This window comes from Oncorhynchus mykiss, chromosome 1 (genome assembly GCF_013265735.2).
Source record: "Oncorhynchus mykiss isolate Arlee chromosome 1, USDA_OmykA_1.1, whole genome shotgun sequence".
Classification (NCBI taxonomy): domain Eukaryota; kingdom Metazoa; phylum Chordata; class Actinopteri; order Salmoniformes; family Salmonidae; genus Oncorhynchus; species Oncorhynchus mykiss.
In genome coordinates, this window is record NC_048565.1 from 30,471,888 (window position 1) to 30,490,803 (window position 18,916).

Below are 18,916 nucleotides of genomic sequence, written 5' to 3' on the forward strand. Positions count from 1 at the left end.
ACATTTTAGGGTACCTGAGGTTGGATTAGAAACGTTGTTTGAAATGTTTGGACCAAGTTTACAGGCGACTTATTAGATCCTTTGTAGGTATGTTGGGCGAGTTGGAACCAGTGTATATCTGAATCAAACGCACCAAGTAAACTGACATTTTTGGGATATAAAGAAGGACTATTGAACAAAACGACGATTCATTGTGTAACCGAGTCCTTTGGGATTGCAAAAAGATGAAGATCTTCGAAGGTAAGCGATTTATTTTATCACTATTTCTGACTTTCGTGATGCATCTGTTTGGTTGGAAAATGTTTTTCATGCTTTTGTATGTCGGGCGCTGTCCTCAGATAATCGCATGGTATGCTTTTGCCGTAAAGCCTTTTTGAAATTTGACAAAGAAGTTCATCTTTAAACCGATGTGTAACACATGTTTTTTCTATGAATGTTTATTATGACTATTTCTGTATTTTGAATTTTGCGCTCTGCAATTTCACCAGATGTTGTCGAGGTGGGTCGCTAGCAAAACGCCTGCACCAGAAAGGTTAAGGACAACAAAGTCAAGGTATTGGAGTGGCCATCACAAAGCTCTGACCTCAAACCTATAGAACAATTGTGGGCAGAACTCAAAAATCTATTGCGAGCAAGGCCTAAAAACCTGACTCAGTTACACCAGCACTGTCATGAGGAATGGGCTAAAATTCACCCAACTCATTGTGGGAAGCTTGTGGGAGGCTACCCAAAACGTTTGACCCACGTTAAACAATTTAAAGGCAATGCTACGAAATAATAATTGAGTGTATGTAAAGGTCTGACCCACTAGGAATGTGATGAAAGAAATAAAAGTTTAAATAAATAATTCTCACTACTATTATTCTGACATTTCACATTCTTAAAATAAAGTGGTGATCCTAACTGACCTAAGACAGGGAATTTTTACTAGGATTAAATGTAAGGAATTGTGAAAAACTGAGTTTAAATGTTTTTGGCTAAAGTGTATGTAAACTTCCGACTTCAACTGTACCTAAATGTTTAAAATCCATAATATTTATGATGATTTATTTTAATTGCGCGCCCTCCAGTTTCAGCAGAAGTTTTGCCGCTACAAACTCCCAGCCTCTTACAAACTCCCAGCCTCCCTCTGAGAACTTTGTAGTGCAGTGAACCATGCAGGATACAAGGCACTGTGGGTTCTCTATGTGCTAATGGTTCCTGGGCTTTTTCCATCAGTGTTGATGGCCTGACTGTTAAAGCACATACTGTAGAGCTAAGAAGACAAGCAGTGACTCATACCTTGTGTGTTCACGTCTTAGAATTGGGAGGGTCAGTAAAGTTCCCTTCACCTCTGTGTGAATGTGAAAAGGTAATCACACCCTGCTAATGTTTGACAATATCATAAAACAGGAAGTGTAGTGTTATGAACAACACTGATAAACCTGTACAAAATTAAGTGTTTATTTATTTTTCTCAAATGAGAAACTTCAAGGTCTTGACCCTACTATACATTTGGATTAGCCCATCTGACAGTCAACAGAGATCTTTAATGTAAACATTGGGCATTCACAAGCACTTGCTTCACTAATGACAATCCAGATATCTGGATCTACTCTACCATTACAATAACGTGTTCCCTGTAGCAAACACAAGGATGCTATTACCAGCTACATATCATATTCTCAGACCCAAATGAAGCCACTGTACAACAAGGCCTCGTCAACAGAAATCTACAAACACTTCATCAAAGCTTCTATCCGCTGTCACTGATAACAAAACCTGAAACAATTATTCATTCCATAAAAAGAACGTGAGCAGTAATAGAAGATGCATTTCATATGTATTATAAGTTAGTCACATACCTGAGGTTTATTTATTGATCGTTAAGGTTTAGGATTCTGTGGCTTTTTATAATGTTTTTATTTTCTCGTTGAAATGGACTCTATTGCATGTTCATACGCAGACTATGACAGCTTCCCCTCTCTGCCGTTGCAAAGAGATACTGGGCCAATAGGGCCTCAGGCACTACATAATCAAGTGCTCCACAGCAGAGCTGGAATTTCACCTGGAGGGAGGAGTGAGCCAGGCCCAGGCCCCCATTGTTCCCATGGATAACCAGCACAAAGCTTTTAGTAGGACACCCACAGCATCAATCCTACCTGCCTCTAACTCCCCACAACTCTTTCTCCCAAAGATAATTTAACTACACTCATACCCATGCATATAAATGTTCCTGACTTGCATTGGCCACGGTATATTATGGCACATTCATCTATGATCTGTTTTTGCCTGCAGCAAATCGTTGCATAGACAAACTCAGGATTTTTATAAACATCACTCTGCTGTATTTCTTTAAAAACCAAACAGTTTAGGCACCATCTGTATTGTGTAAGCATAAAGACTGCTGTGTAGCAAGTCAGGGCAGAAATGCAGTATTTCAACTACTGGAATGAGTTCTAGTGGCGGTGGACTGCAGCTTACAATTAAAAGATCACTGAGTGCATGGTGTACAGTGTGCACACCCTTTGCCACAACACTCATGACAGTGAGAGAACACTTCAATTTGGTGGGGCATGGACTCTACAAGGTGTTGAAAGCGTTCCAACGGGATGCTGGCTCATGTTGACTCCAAAGTTGGGTCAAGTTGGGTGGATGTCCTTTGAATGGTGGAACATTCTTGATACACATGGGAAGCTGTTGAGTGTTAACCCAGCAGTGTTGCAGTTCTTGACACAAACCGGTGTGCCTGGCACCTACTACTTTACCCATTCACCCTCTGAAGTGCACACATACAGAATCCATGTCTCATTTGTCTCAAGGCTTGAAAATCCTTCTTTAACCTGTCTCTTCCCCTTCATCTACACTGATTGAAGTGGATTGAACAATTGACATCAATAAGGGATCATAGCTTTCACCTCGATTCAACTGGTCAGTCTGCCATGGAAAGTGCAGATGTTCATAATGTGGAGAAAATGGCGCCGGAGGAGATGGCCGCCGTTTTACGGTCTCCTAACCAATTGTGCTATTATATGGTTTTTTTCCGCGATATTTGTAAATTATTTTGTACATAATGTTTCTGCAACCGTATCTTACGGAAGAAAAGAGCTTCTGGATATCAGGACAGCGATCATTCACCTCGGATTAGACAAAGATTTCTTCAACAACAACAACAACAACAACAGTGAGAAGGACTCAAACGATATTCTCCAAACACCCCACAGGGCAGACATCCCAATTATTCTCAAAAGGAAGCGACGCAGAGGACGAAGAGCCGGATGCCTCGTCCGGACCCGCAGAAGACAACTAGGAAAGCTGCCATTACTGTCAATATTACTCGCCAACGTGCAATCATTGGACAATAAACTAGGTGAGGTAAGATCACGGATATCCTACCAACGGGACATCAGAAATAGTAATATCTTATGCTTCACGGAATCGTGGCTGAATGATGACATGGATATTCAGCTAGCGGGATACACGCTGCACCGGCAGGATAGAACAGCACACTCCGGTAAGACAGACTAACTGTAAACAACAGTTGGTGCACGAAATCTAAGGAAGTCTCTAGATTTTGCTCGCCTGAAGTAGAGTATACTGTGATAAACTGCTGGCCACACTACTTGACTAGAGATTTCTCAGCTATACTTTTCGTGGTTGTTTATTTACCACCACAGACAGATGCTGGTACTAAGACCGCACTCAGTCAGCTGTATAATGAAATAAGCAAAAAAGAAACCACTCACCCAGAGGCGGCGCTCCTAGTGGCCAGAGACTTTAATGCAGGGAAACTTAAATCAGTTCTACCAAATCTCTATCAACATGTTAAATGTGCAACCAGAGGGAAAACAATTCTAGATCACCTGTACTCCACACACAGAGACGCGTACAAAGCTCTCCCTCGCCCTCCATTTGGTAAATCCGACCACAACTCTATCCTCCTGATTCCTGCTTACAAGCAAAAATTAAAGCAGGAAGCACCAGTGACTCGGTCTATAAAAAAATGGTCAGATGAAGCAGATGCTAAACTACAGGACTGCTTTGCTTTCACAGACTGGAACATGTTCCAGGATTCTTCCGATGACATTGAGAAATACACCACATCAGTCACTGGCTTTATCAACAAGTGCATTGAGGACGCCGTCCCCACAGTGACTGTACATACATAACCCAACCAGAAGACATGGATTACAGGCAACATTAGCACTGAGCTAAAGGGTAGAGCTGCCGCTTTCAAGGTGCGGGACTCTAACCCGGAAGCTTATAAGAAATCCCGCTATGCCCTGCGACGAACCATCAAACAGGCAAAGCGTCAATACAGGGCTAAGATTGAATCATACTACACCGGCTCAGACGCTCGTCGGATGTGGCAGGGCTTGCAAACTATTACAGACTACAAAGTGAAGCACAGCCGCGAGCTGCCCAGTGACACGAGCCTACCAGACGAGCTAAATCACTTCCATGCTCGCTTCGGGGGCAAAAAAACATTGAGGCATGCATGAGAGCATCAACTGTTCCGGACAACTGTGTGATCACACTCTCCATAGCCGACGTGGGTAAGACCTTTAAACAGGTCAACATACACAAGGCTGCAGGGCCAGACGGATTACCAGGACGTGTGCTCTGGGCATGTGCTGACCAACTGGCAGGTGTCTTCACTGACATTTTCAACATGTCCCTGATTGAGTCTGTAATACCAACATGCTTGAAGCAGACCACCATAGTCCCTGTGCCCAAGAACACAAAGGCAACCTGCCTAAATTACTACAGACCCGTAGCACTCTCGTCCGTAGCCATGAAGTTCTTTGAAAAGCTGGTAATTGCTCACATCAACACCATTATCCCAGAAATCCTAGACCCACTCCAATTTGCATACCGCCCAAACAGATCCACAGATGATGCAATCTCTATTGCACTCCACACTGCCCTTTCCCACCTGGACAAAAGGAACACCTATGTGAGAATGATGTTCATTGACTACAGCTCAGCGTTCAACACCATAGTACCCTCAAAGCTCATCACAAAGGTAAGGATCCTTGGACTAAACACCTCCCTCTGCAACTGGATCCTGGACTTCCTGACAGGCCTCCCCCAGGTGGTAAGGGTAGGTAGCAACACATCTGCCACGCTGATCCTCAACACTGGAGCTCCCCAGGGGTGCGTGCTCAGTCCCCTCCTGTACCCCCTGTTCACACACGACTGCATGGCCAGGCAAGACTCCAACACCATCATTAAGTTTGCTGACAACACAACAGTGACGAGACAGCCTATAGGGAGGAGGTCAGAGACCTGGAGGGGTGGTGCCAGAATAACAACCTATCCCTCAACGTAACCAAGACTAAGGAGATGATTGTGGACTACAGGAAAAGGAGCACCGAGCATGTCCCCATTCTCATCGACGGGGCTGTAGTGGAGCAGGTTTGAGAGCTTCAAATTCCTTGGTGTCCACATTAACAACAAACTAGATTGGTCCAAACACACCAAGACAGTCGTGAAGAGGGCACGACAAAGCCTATTCCCCCTCAGGAAACTAAAAAGATTTGGCATGGGTCCTGAGATCCTCAAAAGGTTCTACAGCTGCAACATCGAGAGCATCCTGACCGGTTGCATCACTGCCTGGTACGGCAATTGCTCGGCCTCCGACCGCAAGGCACTTCAGAGGGTAGTGCGTACGGCCCAGTACATCACTGGGGCAAAGCTGCCTGACATCCAGGACCTCTACACCAGGCGGTGTCAGAGGAAGGCCCTAAAAAATGTCAAAGACCCCAGCCACCCCAGTCATAGACTGTTCTCTCTACTACCGCATATCAAGCGGTACCGGAGTGCCAAGTGTAGGATAAAAAGACTCCTGAACAGGTGCCCAAATGGTTACCCGGACTATTTGTATTGTTTGCCCCGCCCCCCCAACCCCTCTTTTACGCTGCTGCTACTCTGTTCATCATATGTGCATAGTCACTTTAATGATACTTACATGTACATATTACCTCAATAAGCCTGACTAACAGGTGTCTGTATATAGCCTTGCTACTCTTTTTTCAAATGTCTTTTTGCTTTTGTTTTATTTCTTTACTTACCCCCCCCCCCCTCCATACACACACACACACACACACCCACACACACACACACACACCCACACACATACCTTTTTTATTGTTTTATCCTCACCATTGGTTAGAGCCTGTACGTTAGCATTTAACTGTAAGGTGAAACAACACCTGTTGTATTTGGCGCACGTGACAAATAAACTTTGATTTGATTTGAAAGTGCAGATGTTCATAATGTTTGTACACAGTGTATAACGCATACAATAATATCAGATTCATAGTACAACAGTGTGCTGCCCTCCCTTTGTACCCAATTGTATAATATACAGTACTGACCAAAAGTGTAATTAAATGTGGAGTTCAGCTTTTTTCTTTCAGAAATCAGAGAGTTCTGCGAGGCACATAAATACTCAATTATTATAAAGACAGAAAAATGCTATTTGCAGCTTAGCTTCAGGAGTTACTTAACACATTTTAGGAGGCTTAGTGATTGTGGCCTGTCTTAAAATAGTGTGTCAGTGTCTGTTCTATGTTCAAACCATGTCACGCTGAGGCTTTTCTGTCTATTTTTAGACTAGTATCAGTAAAAGGGGCAGCGTGTGGTTTTCAACTTCTATCGCCTGCACTGCTGAGGTGAGTGTTTAAAACATGGCACATACCCTGTAGCTCAAATGAACTAGCAACCTGGTCTGATTTCCTCCCCAGGGTAGGTTAAACCATGGGATTCCGTGCTTATTTCCAGATGCAGGTCAGCTCCACAGAGATGGGGCAGCCTGCTGTTTACTCATCCCATCTCCCAGTGATCTGGCTGGGCTACTGTACCCTGACTAAGTCCTCTCAGGCTACACTCACAAACACCTCATTCTTGTACTTACTCTACAATGGTTGTGGTGTACTATAAGCCCAGCAGAAATAGTCAAAAAATGCTTGTGTTTGTTTGTTTTGGCTCGTAGCCAAATGCTCGTGGGCATTCTAGCTCAGGACATGCCTGTTCCATGGACATGGCATAGAGAAATGGCCATGATATTATGAAGCAGGGAGATGAGAAGAGGAAATGCAAATCCACTGGACTAGAAGGACAAGTTGAACTGCATATGTAAGGAGTCAAAGTGAACTGCTAAGCTAAGAGGAAAGTAAAAGGACCTAGATTATAAACCTGTTGGTATGGTACCTCGAATAACCAGAGGGCCTCAGTGAAAACAATAGCAAAAAGGGCTGCTTTGGAAGAGCTGTAACCTCATTCACAAATAGGGACATCGGTTGCAGATCTGTCATGTATTACTGTCTCACTGAGAATTATACAGAGAGACACTACTCTGGTCCAGTGATGGTAAAAAAAAGACTGATGCATGAACAAGGCCCTCAAAGCTCCCCTAATGTGGCTGTTCCGACTTGATTCAGGTGGCAATACATCCATATTACTGGACTGAAGTCTATAAATCAGTTGTATTTCTTCTAACATTTAGAGGCAATTAATAAGAAACAAATGTGTGTAAATTACTATCTAGGGTTTGTTTATTGAGGTAAAAGGTACGAGTTCCTTGGAGAAAACCCCCATGCTTTGTGACTTAACTACTGTGGATCATCTCTTTTGAAGTGCACTAATTGCTGCAGAATGAGAGGGGGAAATGATGTCCCTATCAACGCTGCTCTTCTTTGCTTTTGTGTACATTTGGCTGCAGTAATGAGACATCAGAATGGTATATCTGAGCTCTGGATAAAAATGATTCAGAGGGATATTAGGCATTTACTGCAGGAACGACACTTCCGCAACGTGGAGTTTGGACATATTCCCAAATTTTTATTTCAATGGACCAGTAATCTCTTTAATTAAACCCTCCCCACCCGGCACACTGAGCACAGTTAGAACTGGCAAATGAGGAGAAACAGACTTATACATCAACTGTCTCCTCAGCCATCCAAGGGATTCAGAGGGGAACTTAGAGCTAAGCTTTATGTGAGAACGAAGGCATTATCCCACCAAGTGGGTGGAATTTCAAGGTCTCTCTGGGAAGAAGTGTCAAACTATCATTGCCACGTGCGATATAGTGTTAGATCATAAGAGGGTATAAAACAATTGTGAAGTTGTCGAGTTTTGAAAGGTTAATAATCTCCTTGGTAACAGAAGATTCCATGTCCCGAGTATGGTCATCGACTGACAGGCAGTATACATTTGGCGTGTGACATGAGTGGTGATAATTAATGTCGAAAAGACTTTTAAGAGGACACCAGATGCAAAAAGCCCACTGTCACAGTAGACACAAAACCCTGCAAGCTGTCCCGTGCGCTGCTTAATATTTCATGAGGTTTACTGACTACTTTTTCTCAGCTGCAGTCCATTAGAATAACTGGAAATGTATGATTTATGTCTACTAGCTATGCTCTTCCTGGACTTCACTGTGTCAAGAATTTTTGCATTGCGTTACTATGATGTCAAACTTGGCTATATAAGAGTTATACTGTAGATACATTGCCACAGTAACAGCAAGCCTGTAACATATTTTCACTTAATGTATGGAAATAGACCTTGATCCCTCCATGTGGACACAAGATGAGTTTCAGTACAATGTACAATAGGCCTACATTCTAACACAAAGTGACTAATCTTTGCATCAGCATGTAATTGTAGATTTGTAATGGGGCGTTATGAAGTGTATAATCAACTTTTGTTTAGCAAAGAAATATTATAAATTCCCACAGACTAAACTTCCAGTTGGTACGATTGCGGCTAGCATTCAACATGGAGACTAGACTAAAAGAGGGAACTGGAGGCAAACATGCTTAATGATTCAGGGGGGTCTCACTCCAGAAAATCTGCTATAAATTTACAAGGAGTTTTCAAAGCTGCTGACTGTTCTCCCTTTGCCTCTATCTCCATGACTACAGTGCAGGGAGGATTGTCCAGTGGTGGATAAAGTATCCAATTGTCATACTTCAGTAAAAGTAAAGATACCTTAATAGAAAATGACTCAAGTAAAAGTAACCCAGTAAAATACAAAAAAGTATTTCGTTTTAAATATACTTAAGTATCAAAAGTAAATGTAATTGCTAAATATACTTGCTAAAATATACTTAAATACATACAAAAGCCAAAGTAAAAGTATAAATAACTTTTCTTGTTATTTCTTTATTTATGAATAGCCAGGGGCACACTCCAACAATCAGATATAATTTACAAACTAAGCATTTGTGTTTAGGGAGTCCGCCAGATCAGAGGCAGTAGGGATGACCAGGGATATTCTCTTGATAAGTCTGTGAATTGGGCCATTTTCCTGTCCTGATAAGCAAGCAAAATGTAACGAGTAATTTTGGGTGTCAGGGAAAATGTGTGGAGAGAAAATTACATTTATTTTCTTTCGGAATGTGGTGAAGTAAAAGTAAACATTGTCAAAAATATAAACAGTGAAAATAAAGTGACCCAAAAAAACTACTTAAGTAGTACTTTAACATATTTTTACTTAAGTACTTTACACCACTGCGATTGTCAACCCAATCCATTCCAAACCACTTAAGTAAAATTGTCTAGATAAACGGGAAGGCATGGTAAGAGAGCCTCCAAGAGAGCCTCCATTGTTTACAATGTGACAAGAGCCAGACTGCCTTCCATCCACAATCACTCCTCTGCTCTGTTTTAATAGCAGGCTCAGTGATGCTTGACTGGGAAGACAACATGGAACATTTCATTACTCCCACCATGACTTATGATAATCTAGTGAGTGCTAGTTAACTGAGACTCTTCCTTTTATTCACCATGTCAGAAATCTCTCTATGCTGGACAGGGAAGGAACACACTTAGGGAAAAAGGCAGTGTTAGCCAGCTTTAGTTTCTCGACTGTGTTGAGTCTCCTCCTGATTACCTTTCAAACATCTGTGCATGTTTCAGTGAAAGCGTTTAGGTTTCACTACTGAGAATGTGGTGTTGGTGATGCTACTTTGAAAATATAGTTGAACAAACTACCAGTTACTTCACAATAGAATACGTTTTAAGCTACACTAAAGCTACCCTTAACAAAAATGAAGTTTACTTAACCAAAGTTACTTTGGAAAAAGAAGTTCACTACATCCAAACTACTTTGTGAAAAATTATCATATCTAAATTTGAAATGTCATAGGCTACAAATTGCAAGAACAGATCACTCTGGAGTTAGCTGTTAACAGAATGTATAATTTAGCTTATTACACACAAAACCTATGTTCCAAGTGTGAATTAGGCAGTTCTAATCTTTAAAAAAAGAAAGGAAATTCTTGCCTACTACACCCATATTTTCAGTTTTTTTTGTAGCACAAAAAATTGTGTAGTTCCAGTAGTTAGTTAGTTGACTGCTACATGGCAAAAAATTAATTAACTAATGAAAACACTACCTAAATTAGAATTTAGTTCAACTACCACCAAGCTACTACAAAATGTAGTTAAATTACTAGTTGAACTACATATAGTTCACTACTCCCCAACACTGGCAGAATGTCAAACAGTACTAGTTTAGAGTGACTGAAAATAAAAACTGGTGTTGTTGCAGTAAATCAATCACACAGCCTATCTGACGGAATGCAACCTGAGAGGGAATGTGGGGGAGGGTATTATGGGTAATTTTAGGGACCGTTTAGGGACCATTATGAAACACTTACCATATTTATGCCATCAAATATTCATTGGCTGCTTTTCCCTGAGTAACAACCATTTCAGAAGTCAAGTGCAACTGAACTAAAAGCAACAAGTGAAGTCAGCCAGGGAGAGGTTGACAGCCTGGAACGGGGATTTCCTTGAGGCAATTTAATACTACATCAGTAACAAAGCAGTGTTCAACAGTCTTCATGCATTCTGACTTCATATTATCATAATTCATTGCTGAAATGACTAATCGTAAGTATGTTATACGCCATTTTTACAATAGCTTTACCATCACCATTCTAATTCTATTAAGTAGATGGTTCTGAGATCACCCAATACCCAATACCCTACCCACAACCAGAATCCCTCAGCTATTATATTATGTGGACTCATCTGTGTGAGTTTTGCAGAAAATAATAAAAGACTAATAGCCACATGAACAGCATATTTACACACTGAAGATACTGAGTCTCCTCCCCCCTCTTGGAGCAGAAATGTATTTTCAGCTGCATATGAAAAGACAGGGTGGTCCAGTCCTTTCTGCTCAGCCTGTAATCCTGAAGTTGCCAGTTGGGAGAGCTTCCTTCCTGATGGGGAAATGACATGCAAATAGCCTCCTCTTCCCTCCCTTACATCCAACCCTGCATGTACTGCAGCTGTCTAATGAAGGCAACAGCTGCCTCTGATGAATTATGTCTTTAAAGCTGCAATCAGCAGTAGAAACAATTAGAAACAGTTCTCCCTGACCCTTGTTTTGGTAAAAATCTGAGAGATGGGCCTGGAGAAATGGAACAATTCTCAAATGCATAGACAGAACTATGGATGCAAGAACTGACCATCCATGAGATCAACAATATAGTTTTAACCACGTTTTGAGGCTATAAAGTGTTTGTTTACATTTACATTATTTACACACTTTGGAGTAAAACAAGCTTATGTTTGGGGTTCTGATGGGGTATTTAAAAAAAATATAAATATATATTTTTTTTACCTTTATTTAACTAGGCAAGTCAGTTAAGAACAAATTCTTATTTTCAATGACAGCCTAGGAACAGTAACTGCCTGTTCAGGGGCAGAACGACAGATTTGTACCTTGCCAGCTCGGGGGTTTGAACTTGCAACCTTCCGGTTACTAGTCCAACGCTCTAACCACTAGGCTACCCTGCCGCCCCATGACAGCTGAGCTAAGGAGGAATTTATAAGTTATATTCTTCAATAGTCAATGGGTAAATATTATTAATTTATAAGTCCAAAAATGAATGTAGCAACTGGTCCGAAAAACTGTTCTTTGGTTTAAGTCTGTGAAGAGGCACTCCAACATAATGCTTTACTGCATAATTAAGTCCAACAATTTTAACATCTTTATCAGGAAATAATACAATTACAAAGATACATATTTGGCTTCATGCGCACTCTGATTTTGTTGCATCACCAAACAAACAGCAAAAATGACATTTTGCATGAAGGTTTTACAGCAAGTCTGTTGGCTAGACTCCAGTACAGCCGGAGAAGGACGCCTGTAGCTAGAATCAGAAAGGAATCAGATGTAAGCCTACAGTATATGAGATTCAAATGCCTAATAAATTATCCTAAAGACATAAATCAAGAGGGAAGCTTGTGACTCATGAATGGATTAAGACCAGTCAGCAGAGTATCTCTTAGCCAAGGTTCCTTCAGTGGCCTGGGAGGATCTGTGGGGCTGTCATTCACTCAGCCTGTCTGAAGCTCCACCTCTCAGGAGGACAAATGACCCTAGCCAGGGCTGCAGTGATAAAAAACTCCCTCCCTCTAGTTTATGGCTTTGCCTGTGTACAGTGCAGTCAGGGACCGAGCAGTGGTGTGATGTATAGCAGGGGGCTACACTCAGTTGTCCTGGCTAGTCGTGAAATAGTACATGTCCAATAATTCAGCATAATGCACCATCCATTATGGCAGCTGTTTGATCAGTTTGTAAAGACGGGCAAACACATTGCTTTCCCTAGCCGCATATTTATCTTAAAGGCACAGGCAATGCGATATTTCAGAGAAATCAATGGTTCCTGCAATTCGGGAGGCAAGGAAGCCCTGCTGAAAACGTCAATGAAAATATACAATCTAATCTATGGCAACAGAGAAAGCCACAGAGCACACTGTTCCGGACTCTGACAGATTCTAGATTTTTACAGATTTTTGCATAGCTAACCTTTGTCGTCAAAAGTATCACTTGCAAGACAGAACATAACTATAGCACTAAAATACGGTTCTCATGAAATGTCTGTGTAAATGTAAGATGTCCTGCAGGTGTCTCCGCACTAGTGTCCTTACAGGATGAGTTGGACACAGCCAGTCAGGTGAGTAGCCTACAATGGCAGTTAAACGTGGGATATCTGAATAAGCATTGCCTGGTTTCAAAAGAACATCAGGACTGTGAGATAGTTTTGTTGAAGCCAAGGCTTTACCAATAACAAATTAATATGGCATCATATCACAACTGCAGTTGGCTCAGTTTTAGTCTCTTTTTTTTGCAGCAGGATTTTTCAGAGAAAATTACAAATTCAATGTAAATTTCATACAGGCTTGCTGGCCACTGTAGGCCTTTCATTTCCTTTTCATTCTATGTTTCTTAACACACCCTTGTATCAGGGGTAAGTGGAATTATCAAGCATGTAAAGTAAGTGTGAGCTAAGTCCATAAGAAGATTTATTTGCATAAGAACAAACACAGCGGAGGGAGCTTCCGGTCAACCGGCTTTACATAAAAACATATTTTCAATGGAGAGTAGGAAGTAGGCTATGTGCTCACTGTTGACAGTTGCATACTGCATGTGACAACATTTCTTAAAACTCTGAAAAAAGAAACATTACCATACTGATTTTAATATACCATATGAATAAATGTATTATTAAGCTGTACGTCTGTACATTGGTTCATAAATCTAAAATAGCAGCAGCAGCAGTTTCCCATGGACAGGGAGCCAACCACAATCAGTAGGTCTAATGTATATGTCATTAAAGCAACCAATCTTCTGTTTAGGAGACAACCAACCTCTTCTCTCAGCTTTTAGCTGAAAGCAGTCACCTCTGAAATAATGAGAAGTAGAGAAAAATACTGTACTACTTCCTTAATAACCTCTACAGGATCGGTCTCCCCCCGTGGAACGGTTGAACTAACGTAGGCTAATGTGATTAGCATGAGGTTGTAAGTAACAAGTACATTTCCCAGGACATAGACATATATTATATGGGCAGAAAGCTTAAATTCTTGTTAATCTAACTGCACTGTCCAATTTACAGTAGCTATTACAGTGAACGAATAACATGTTATTGTTTGAGGAGAGTGCACAGTTATGAACTTGAAAATGTATCAATAAACCAATTAGACACATTTGGGCAGACTTGATACAACATTTTGAACAGAAATACAATGGTTTATTGGATCAGTCTCAAACCTTGCACATTCACTGCTGCCATCTAGTGGCCAAAATCGAAATTGTGCCTAACCTGGAATAATACATGGTTATCTTTCTCTTGCATTTCAAAGATGATTAAAAAATAAAAGACCAATGTGCATGTTATTTTTTTATCTCCTACATTAATTTCACATTTCCACAAACTTGAAAGTCTTTCCTTTCAAATGGTATCAAGAATATGCATATCCTTGCTTCAGGTCCTGAGCTACAGGCAGTTAGATTTGGGCTGGTCATTTTAGGCAAAAAATGGGAAAAAAGCGTCCGTTCCTTAAGAGGTTTTAATCTCTGCCCAAAGTACTGTTAACTATAAGGGACCATTAGCACTTACAGCAATGAATGAATTATTAGCTCATGCTTACAACGTGTAGTTTCCCTATGCCAAATTACCATGTTGCTGTTACATTCCAAATAAAACCTGTCTAAAAGGAATACAATAGTAAGAAACGCATGGTCGAAACCCCTTTTAGCAGTATTCATGTTTTGTTAAAGTAAGGGGATGAATTTTGAGAGTGGATTTACCATCTGAAATGAAATGCATGTCTTTATTGCAACATAGCTTTCTCAAACGGGTCATACAACATTTAATGACCAAGGGTCTGTTTTTCCTTTGTTATTTCTGGGCCTGTGTTATCTACAGTTAACTGCAGTTGTTATTAACAATTTTAGCACCACAGACTGTAGGCCTACTTTAGCATTTAGAGACAGTGTCAGTTCATACAACAATAACACTGCCACCCAGGTCAGAGAATATACTGTAGACCCACTGTCCATACAGCAGATGAATCGAGTTCCTTCTACACTTTTCCCTCGCCCTCAGTTTGCTGTCTACACAGATTCCAATCATTGCACATCATCCAACACATTTGGCTGTGCCTAATGACTGTTGCACAAATGAATAATCAGCGTTATGCCATTTAAGTGCTTCAGTTGACTTCAAGAGACAAATCTGATAAAAATAGACTAATACTCCCAGGATACATAGTTAAATGGACTGTGGCATGCAAAATTATGGAAATCTATTTCAGGAAACATTCATTAAATAATGGGTTTGTTATTATAAAGTCATTACACAATCATAGTGACTTTCTATATTTTTTATTTGCACAATACCCACTGACTACAGAAGTCCACTGACTACAGAATATTCAGCATTGCCAATGAGAGGCCTATAATGTTGTCAGACTCTAATCTAAATCTATGACGTTAAAATGCCTATTTACTCTGTTCCATCTGACTGCACTACCCACTGTCTCATCAGCCAAGCCAGGCTATTTCTAAACTTGATCTCCACTATAAAAAGCATCTAAACATTATCTCACATTTCTTTTAGACAAACCTTTACTTTTTAACAGTGGAGATTTGCATAAACCTTGCTGTCTGTCTCTCCGACATTTGCAACATTGTTTCAATATTCTAATTTGATCTCCAGCTATCCCATAGTAATGAACATGTCGGGAGTTGGGACGAGACAGACAGGCAGGCAACATTTCTACATAATTTTGTTACGGATAAATACAAAAAAATATAAATTGAAAAAGGTCAAATGAAACAAAGTGCAGCTAGTTTGCAGTCTTTCCAGCTTCAGTTAAGTGATTGTGTTAGCTGTGTTGTTGGCTAGCTTCTCTGTCTGAACAACAGGTAACATGTAAAGTAAGACGCAGGTCTCCTAACGCAGGCCTCCTAATTGTCCCTAGAATTTCTAAGCAAACAGCTGGATGCAGGGCTTTCTCCTAAAGAGATCCATATATTCTCCAAACACTAGCTTCTTGGGCATTATCGCTTAAATACGACCCTTTTTCATCTGAGAAAGAATGTATCACTTCACTGACAGGGAAACAAATGTGCCTCTGACACCCATGTTGTATTTCACACACAGGTGCAATAATAATAACTATGTTATGGCTTCTGACAGCATGGGAAATTAAATCATTGTTTTCAGGGGGAAGACAGTGGCAACTGAATTCTCAATGGTAATCGTCAGCATATACAGTAGGTCCAGTAAACTAAGTTACTCGTTCATAAAATACCCGAGAGTTGTGTATGTACAATCAATTTTTTTTCGGATCCTATTTTTGGTGTCCATTTGTACTCGTTGCCTTTTTAAGTGCAGAGAGTACGATCAGATTTCTCATTGAGATTATTTCAAACATGGTGAAAGGATCATATGAATATGTTTATCTGCTTTATAAAATGTTGGCATATTATCAAAGACAACACTTTTTTCTAAATGTACATGTAGAATTCAGACGTTTTCACTATGTCAGAGCATCTATCTTATCTGTAATATTTGCGTTCTACATTACACTAATAAAAGGAAGGGAAATATAATAAGCCATACTAGACTGGCTTCCTGTAAAGGCAAGGGCTGATTTCATGGTTTTACTGCTAACCAACAAAGCATTACATGGGCTTGCTCCTACCTATCTTTCCGATTTGGTCCTGCCGTACATACCTACACATACAGTGCCTTGCGAAAGTATTCGGCCCCCTTGAACTTTGTGACCTTTTGCCACATTTCAGGCTTCAAACATAAAGATATAAAACTGTATTTTTTTGTGAAGAATCAACAACAAGTGGGACACAATCATGAAGTGGAACGACATTTATTGGATATGTCAGGTGCGTGAATGAGGACCCAAAAGCGAATTAACAAACAGAGTTTCTTTAATGATGAACACACGTGGGCTCAGATGGACAGGTAGATTCCGACAGGACAGGACAAGGTTGCAGCAAACACGATGATAGTCTGGTTCAGGCATGAGACACACAAACAAGAATCCGACAAAGACAGGAGCAGAAACAGAGAGAGATATAGGGACCTAATCAGAGGGAAAAAGGGAACAGGTGGGAAAAGGGGTGAAATGAGGTAGTCAGAGAAGACAAGGAACAGCTGGGGGAAAGAGGGACAGAAACGGTAACCTAGTACGACCAGCAGAGGGAGACAGGGTGAAAGGAAAGGACAGAAACAAGACACAACATGACAGTACCCCCCCACTCACCGAGCGCCTCCTGGCGCACTCGAGGAGGAAACCTGGCGGCAACGGAGGAAATCCTCGATCAGCGCACGGTCCAGCACGTCCCGAGAGGGAACCCAACTCCTCTCCTCAGGACCGTACCCCTCCCAATCTACGAGGTACTGGTGACCACGGCCCCGAGGACGCATGTCCAAAATCCTACGGACCCTGTAGATGGGTGCGCCCTCGACAAGGATGGGGGGGGGGGGGGGGAAGACGAGCGGGGGCGCGAAGAACGGGCTTGATACAGGAGACATGGAAGACCGGGTGGACGCGACGAAGGTATCGTGGAAGAAGAAGTCGAACTGCGACAGGATTAATGACCCGAGAAATACGGAACGGACCAATGAACCGCGGGGTCAACTTGCGAGAAGCCGTCTTAAGGGGAAGGTTCTGAGTGGAGAGCCAAACTCTCTGACCGCGACAATATCTAGGACTCTTAGTTCTACGCTTATTAGCAGCCCTCACAGTCTGCGTCCTATAACGGCAAAGTGCAGACCTGACCCTCTTCCAGGTGCGCTCGCAACGTTGGACAAAAGCCTGAGCGGAGGGGACGCTGGACTCGGCGAACTGAGATGAGAACAGCGGAGGCTGGTACCCAAGGCTACTCTGAAAAGGAGATAGCTCGGTCGCAGACGAAGGAAGCGAGTTGTGGGCGTATTCTGCCCAGGGGAGCTGTTCTGACCAAGACGCAGGGTTTCGAAAAGAAAGACTGCGTAAGATGCGACCAATAGTCTGATTGGCCCGTTCTGCTTGACCGTTAGACTGGGGGTGAAAGCCGGAAGAGAGACTGACGGAAGCCCCAATCAAACGGCAAAACTCCCTCCAAAATTGAGACGTGAATTGCGGACCTCTGTCCGAAACGACGTCTGACGGAAGGCCATGAATTCTGAAAACATTCTCGATGATGATTTGTGCCATCTCTTTAGCAGAAGGAATCTTAGCAAGGGGAATGAAATGAGCCGCCTTAGAGAACCTATCGACAACCGTAAGAATAACAGTCTTTCCCGCTGACGAAGGCAGTCCGGTGACAAAATCTAAGGCGATGTGAGACCACGGTCGAGAGGGAATGGGAAGCGGCCTGAGACGGCCGGCAGGAGGGGAGTTACCGGACTTAGTCTGCGCGCAGACCGAACAAGCAGCCACGAAACGACGCGTGTCATGCTCCCGGGTGGGCCACCAAAAACGCTGGTGAATGGAAGCAAGCGTACCCCGAACGCCAGGGTGGCCGGCTAACTTGGCAGAGTGAGCCCACTGAAGAACGGCCAGACGAGTAGGAACGGGAACGAAAAGAAGGTTCCTAGGACAAGCGCGCGGCGACGGAGTGTGAGTGAGCGCTTGCTTTACCTGCCTCTCAATTCCCCAGACAGTCAACCCGACAACACGCCCCTCAGGGAGAATCCCCTCGGGGTCAGTGGAGGCTACTGAAGAACTGAAGAGACGAGATAAAGCATCAGGCTTGGTGTTCTTAGAGCCCGGATGATAAGAAATCACGAACTCGAAACGAGCGAAAAACAGCGCCCAACGCGCCTGACGCGCATTAAGTCGTTTGGCAGAACGGATGTACTCAAGGTTCCTATGGTCAGTCCAAACGACAAAAGGAACGGTCGCCCCCTCCAACCACTGTCGCCATTCGCCTAGGGCTAACCGGATGGCGAGCAGTTCGCGGTTTCCCACATCATAGTTACGTTCCGACGGCGACAGGCGATGAGAAAAATACGCGCATGGGTGGACCTTGTCGTCAGAGAGGGAGTGCTGAGAAAGAATGGCTCCCACGCCCACCTCTGACGCGTCAACCTCGACAACGAACTGTCTAGAGACG

General features: G+C 42.3%; 1 protein-coding gene across 1 annotated transcript in view; it reads left to right on the top strand.

The window, feature by feature from the left end:
• The first annotated feature begins 224 nt into the window (after positions 1 to 224).
• The window catches only part of LOC110532168 (ras-related and estrogen-regulated growth inhibitor-like protein), a 28,421-nt gene continuing 9,729 nt past the window's right edge, over positions 225 to 18,916 (top strand). The window contains exon 1 of the mRNA XM_036989384.1: positions 225 to 240. Coding sequence (XP_036845279.1) covers positions 225 to 240 — 16 coding nt within the window. The remainder of the gene's footprint in view (positions 241 to 18,916) is intronic.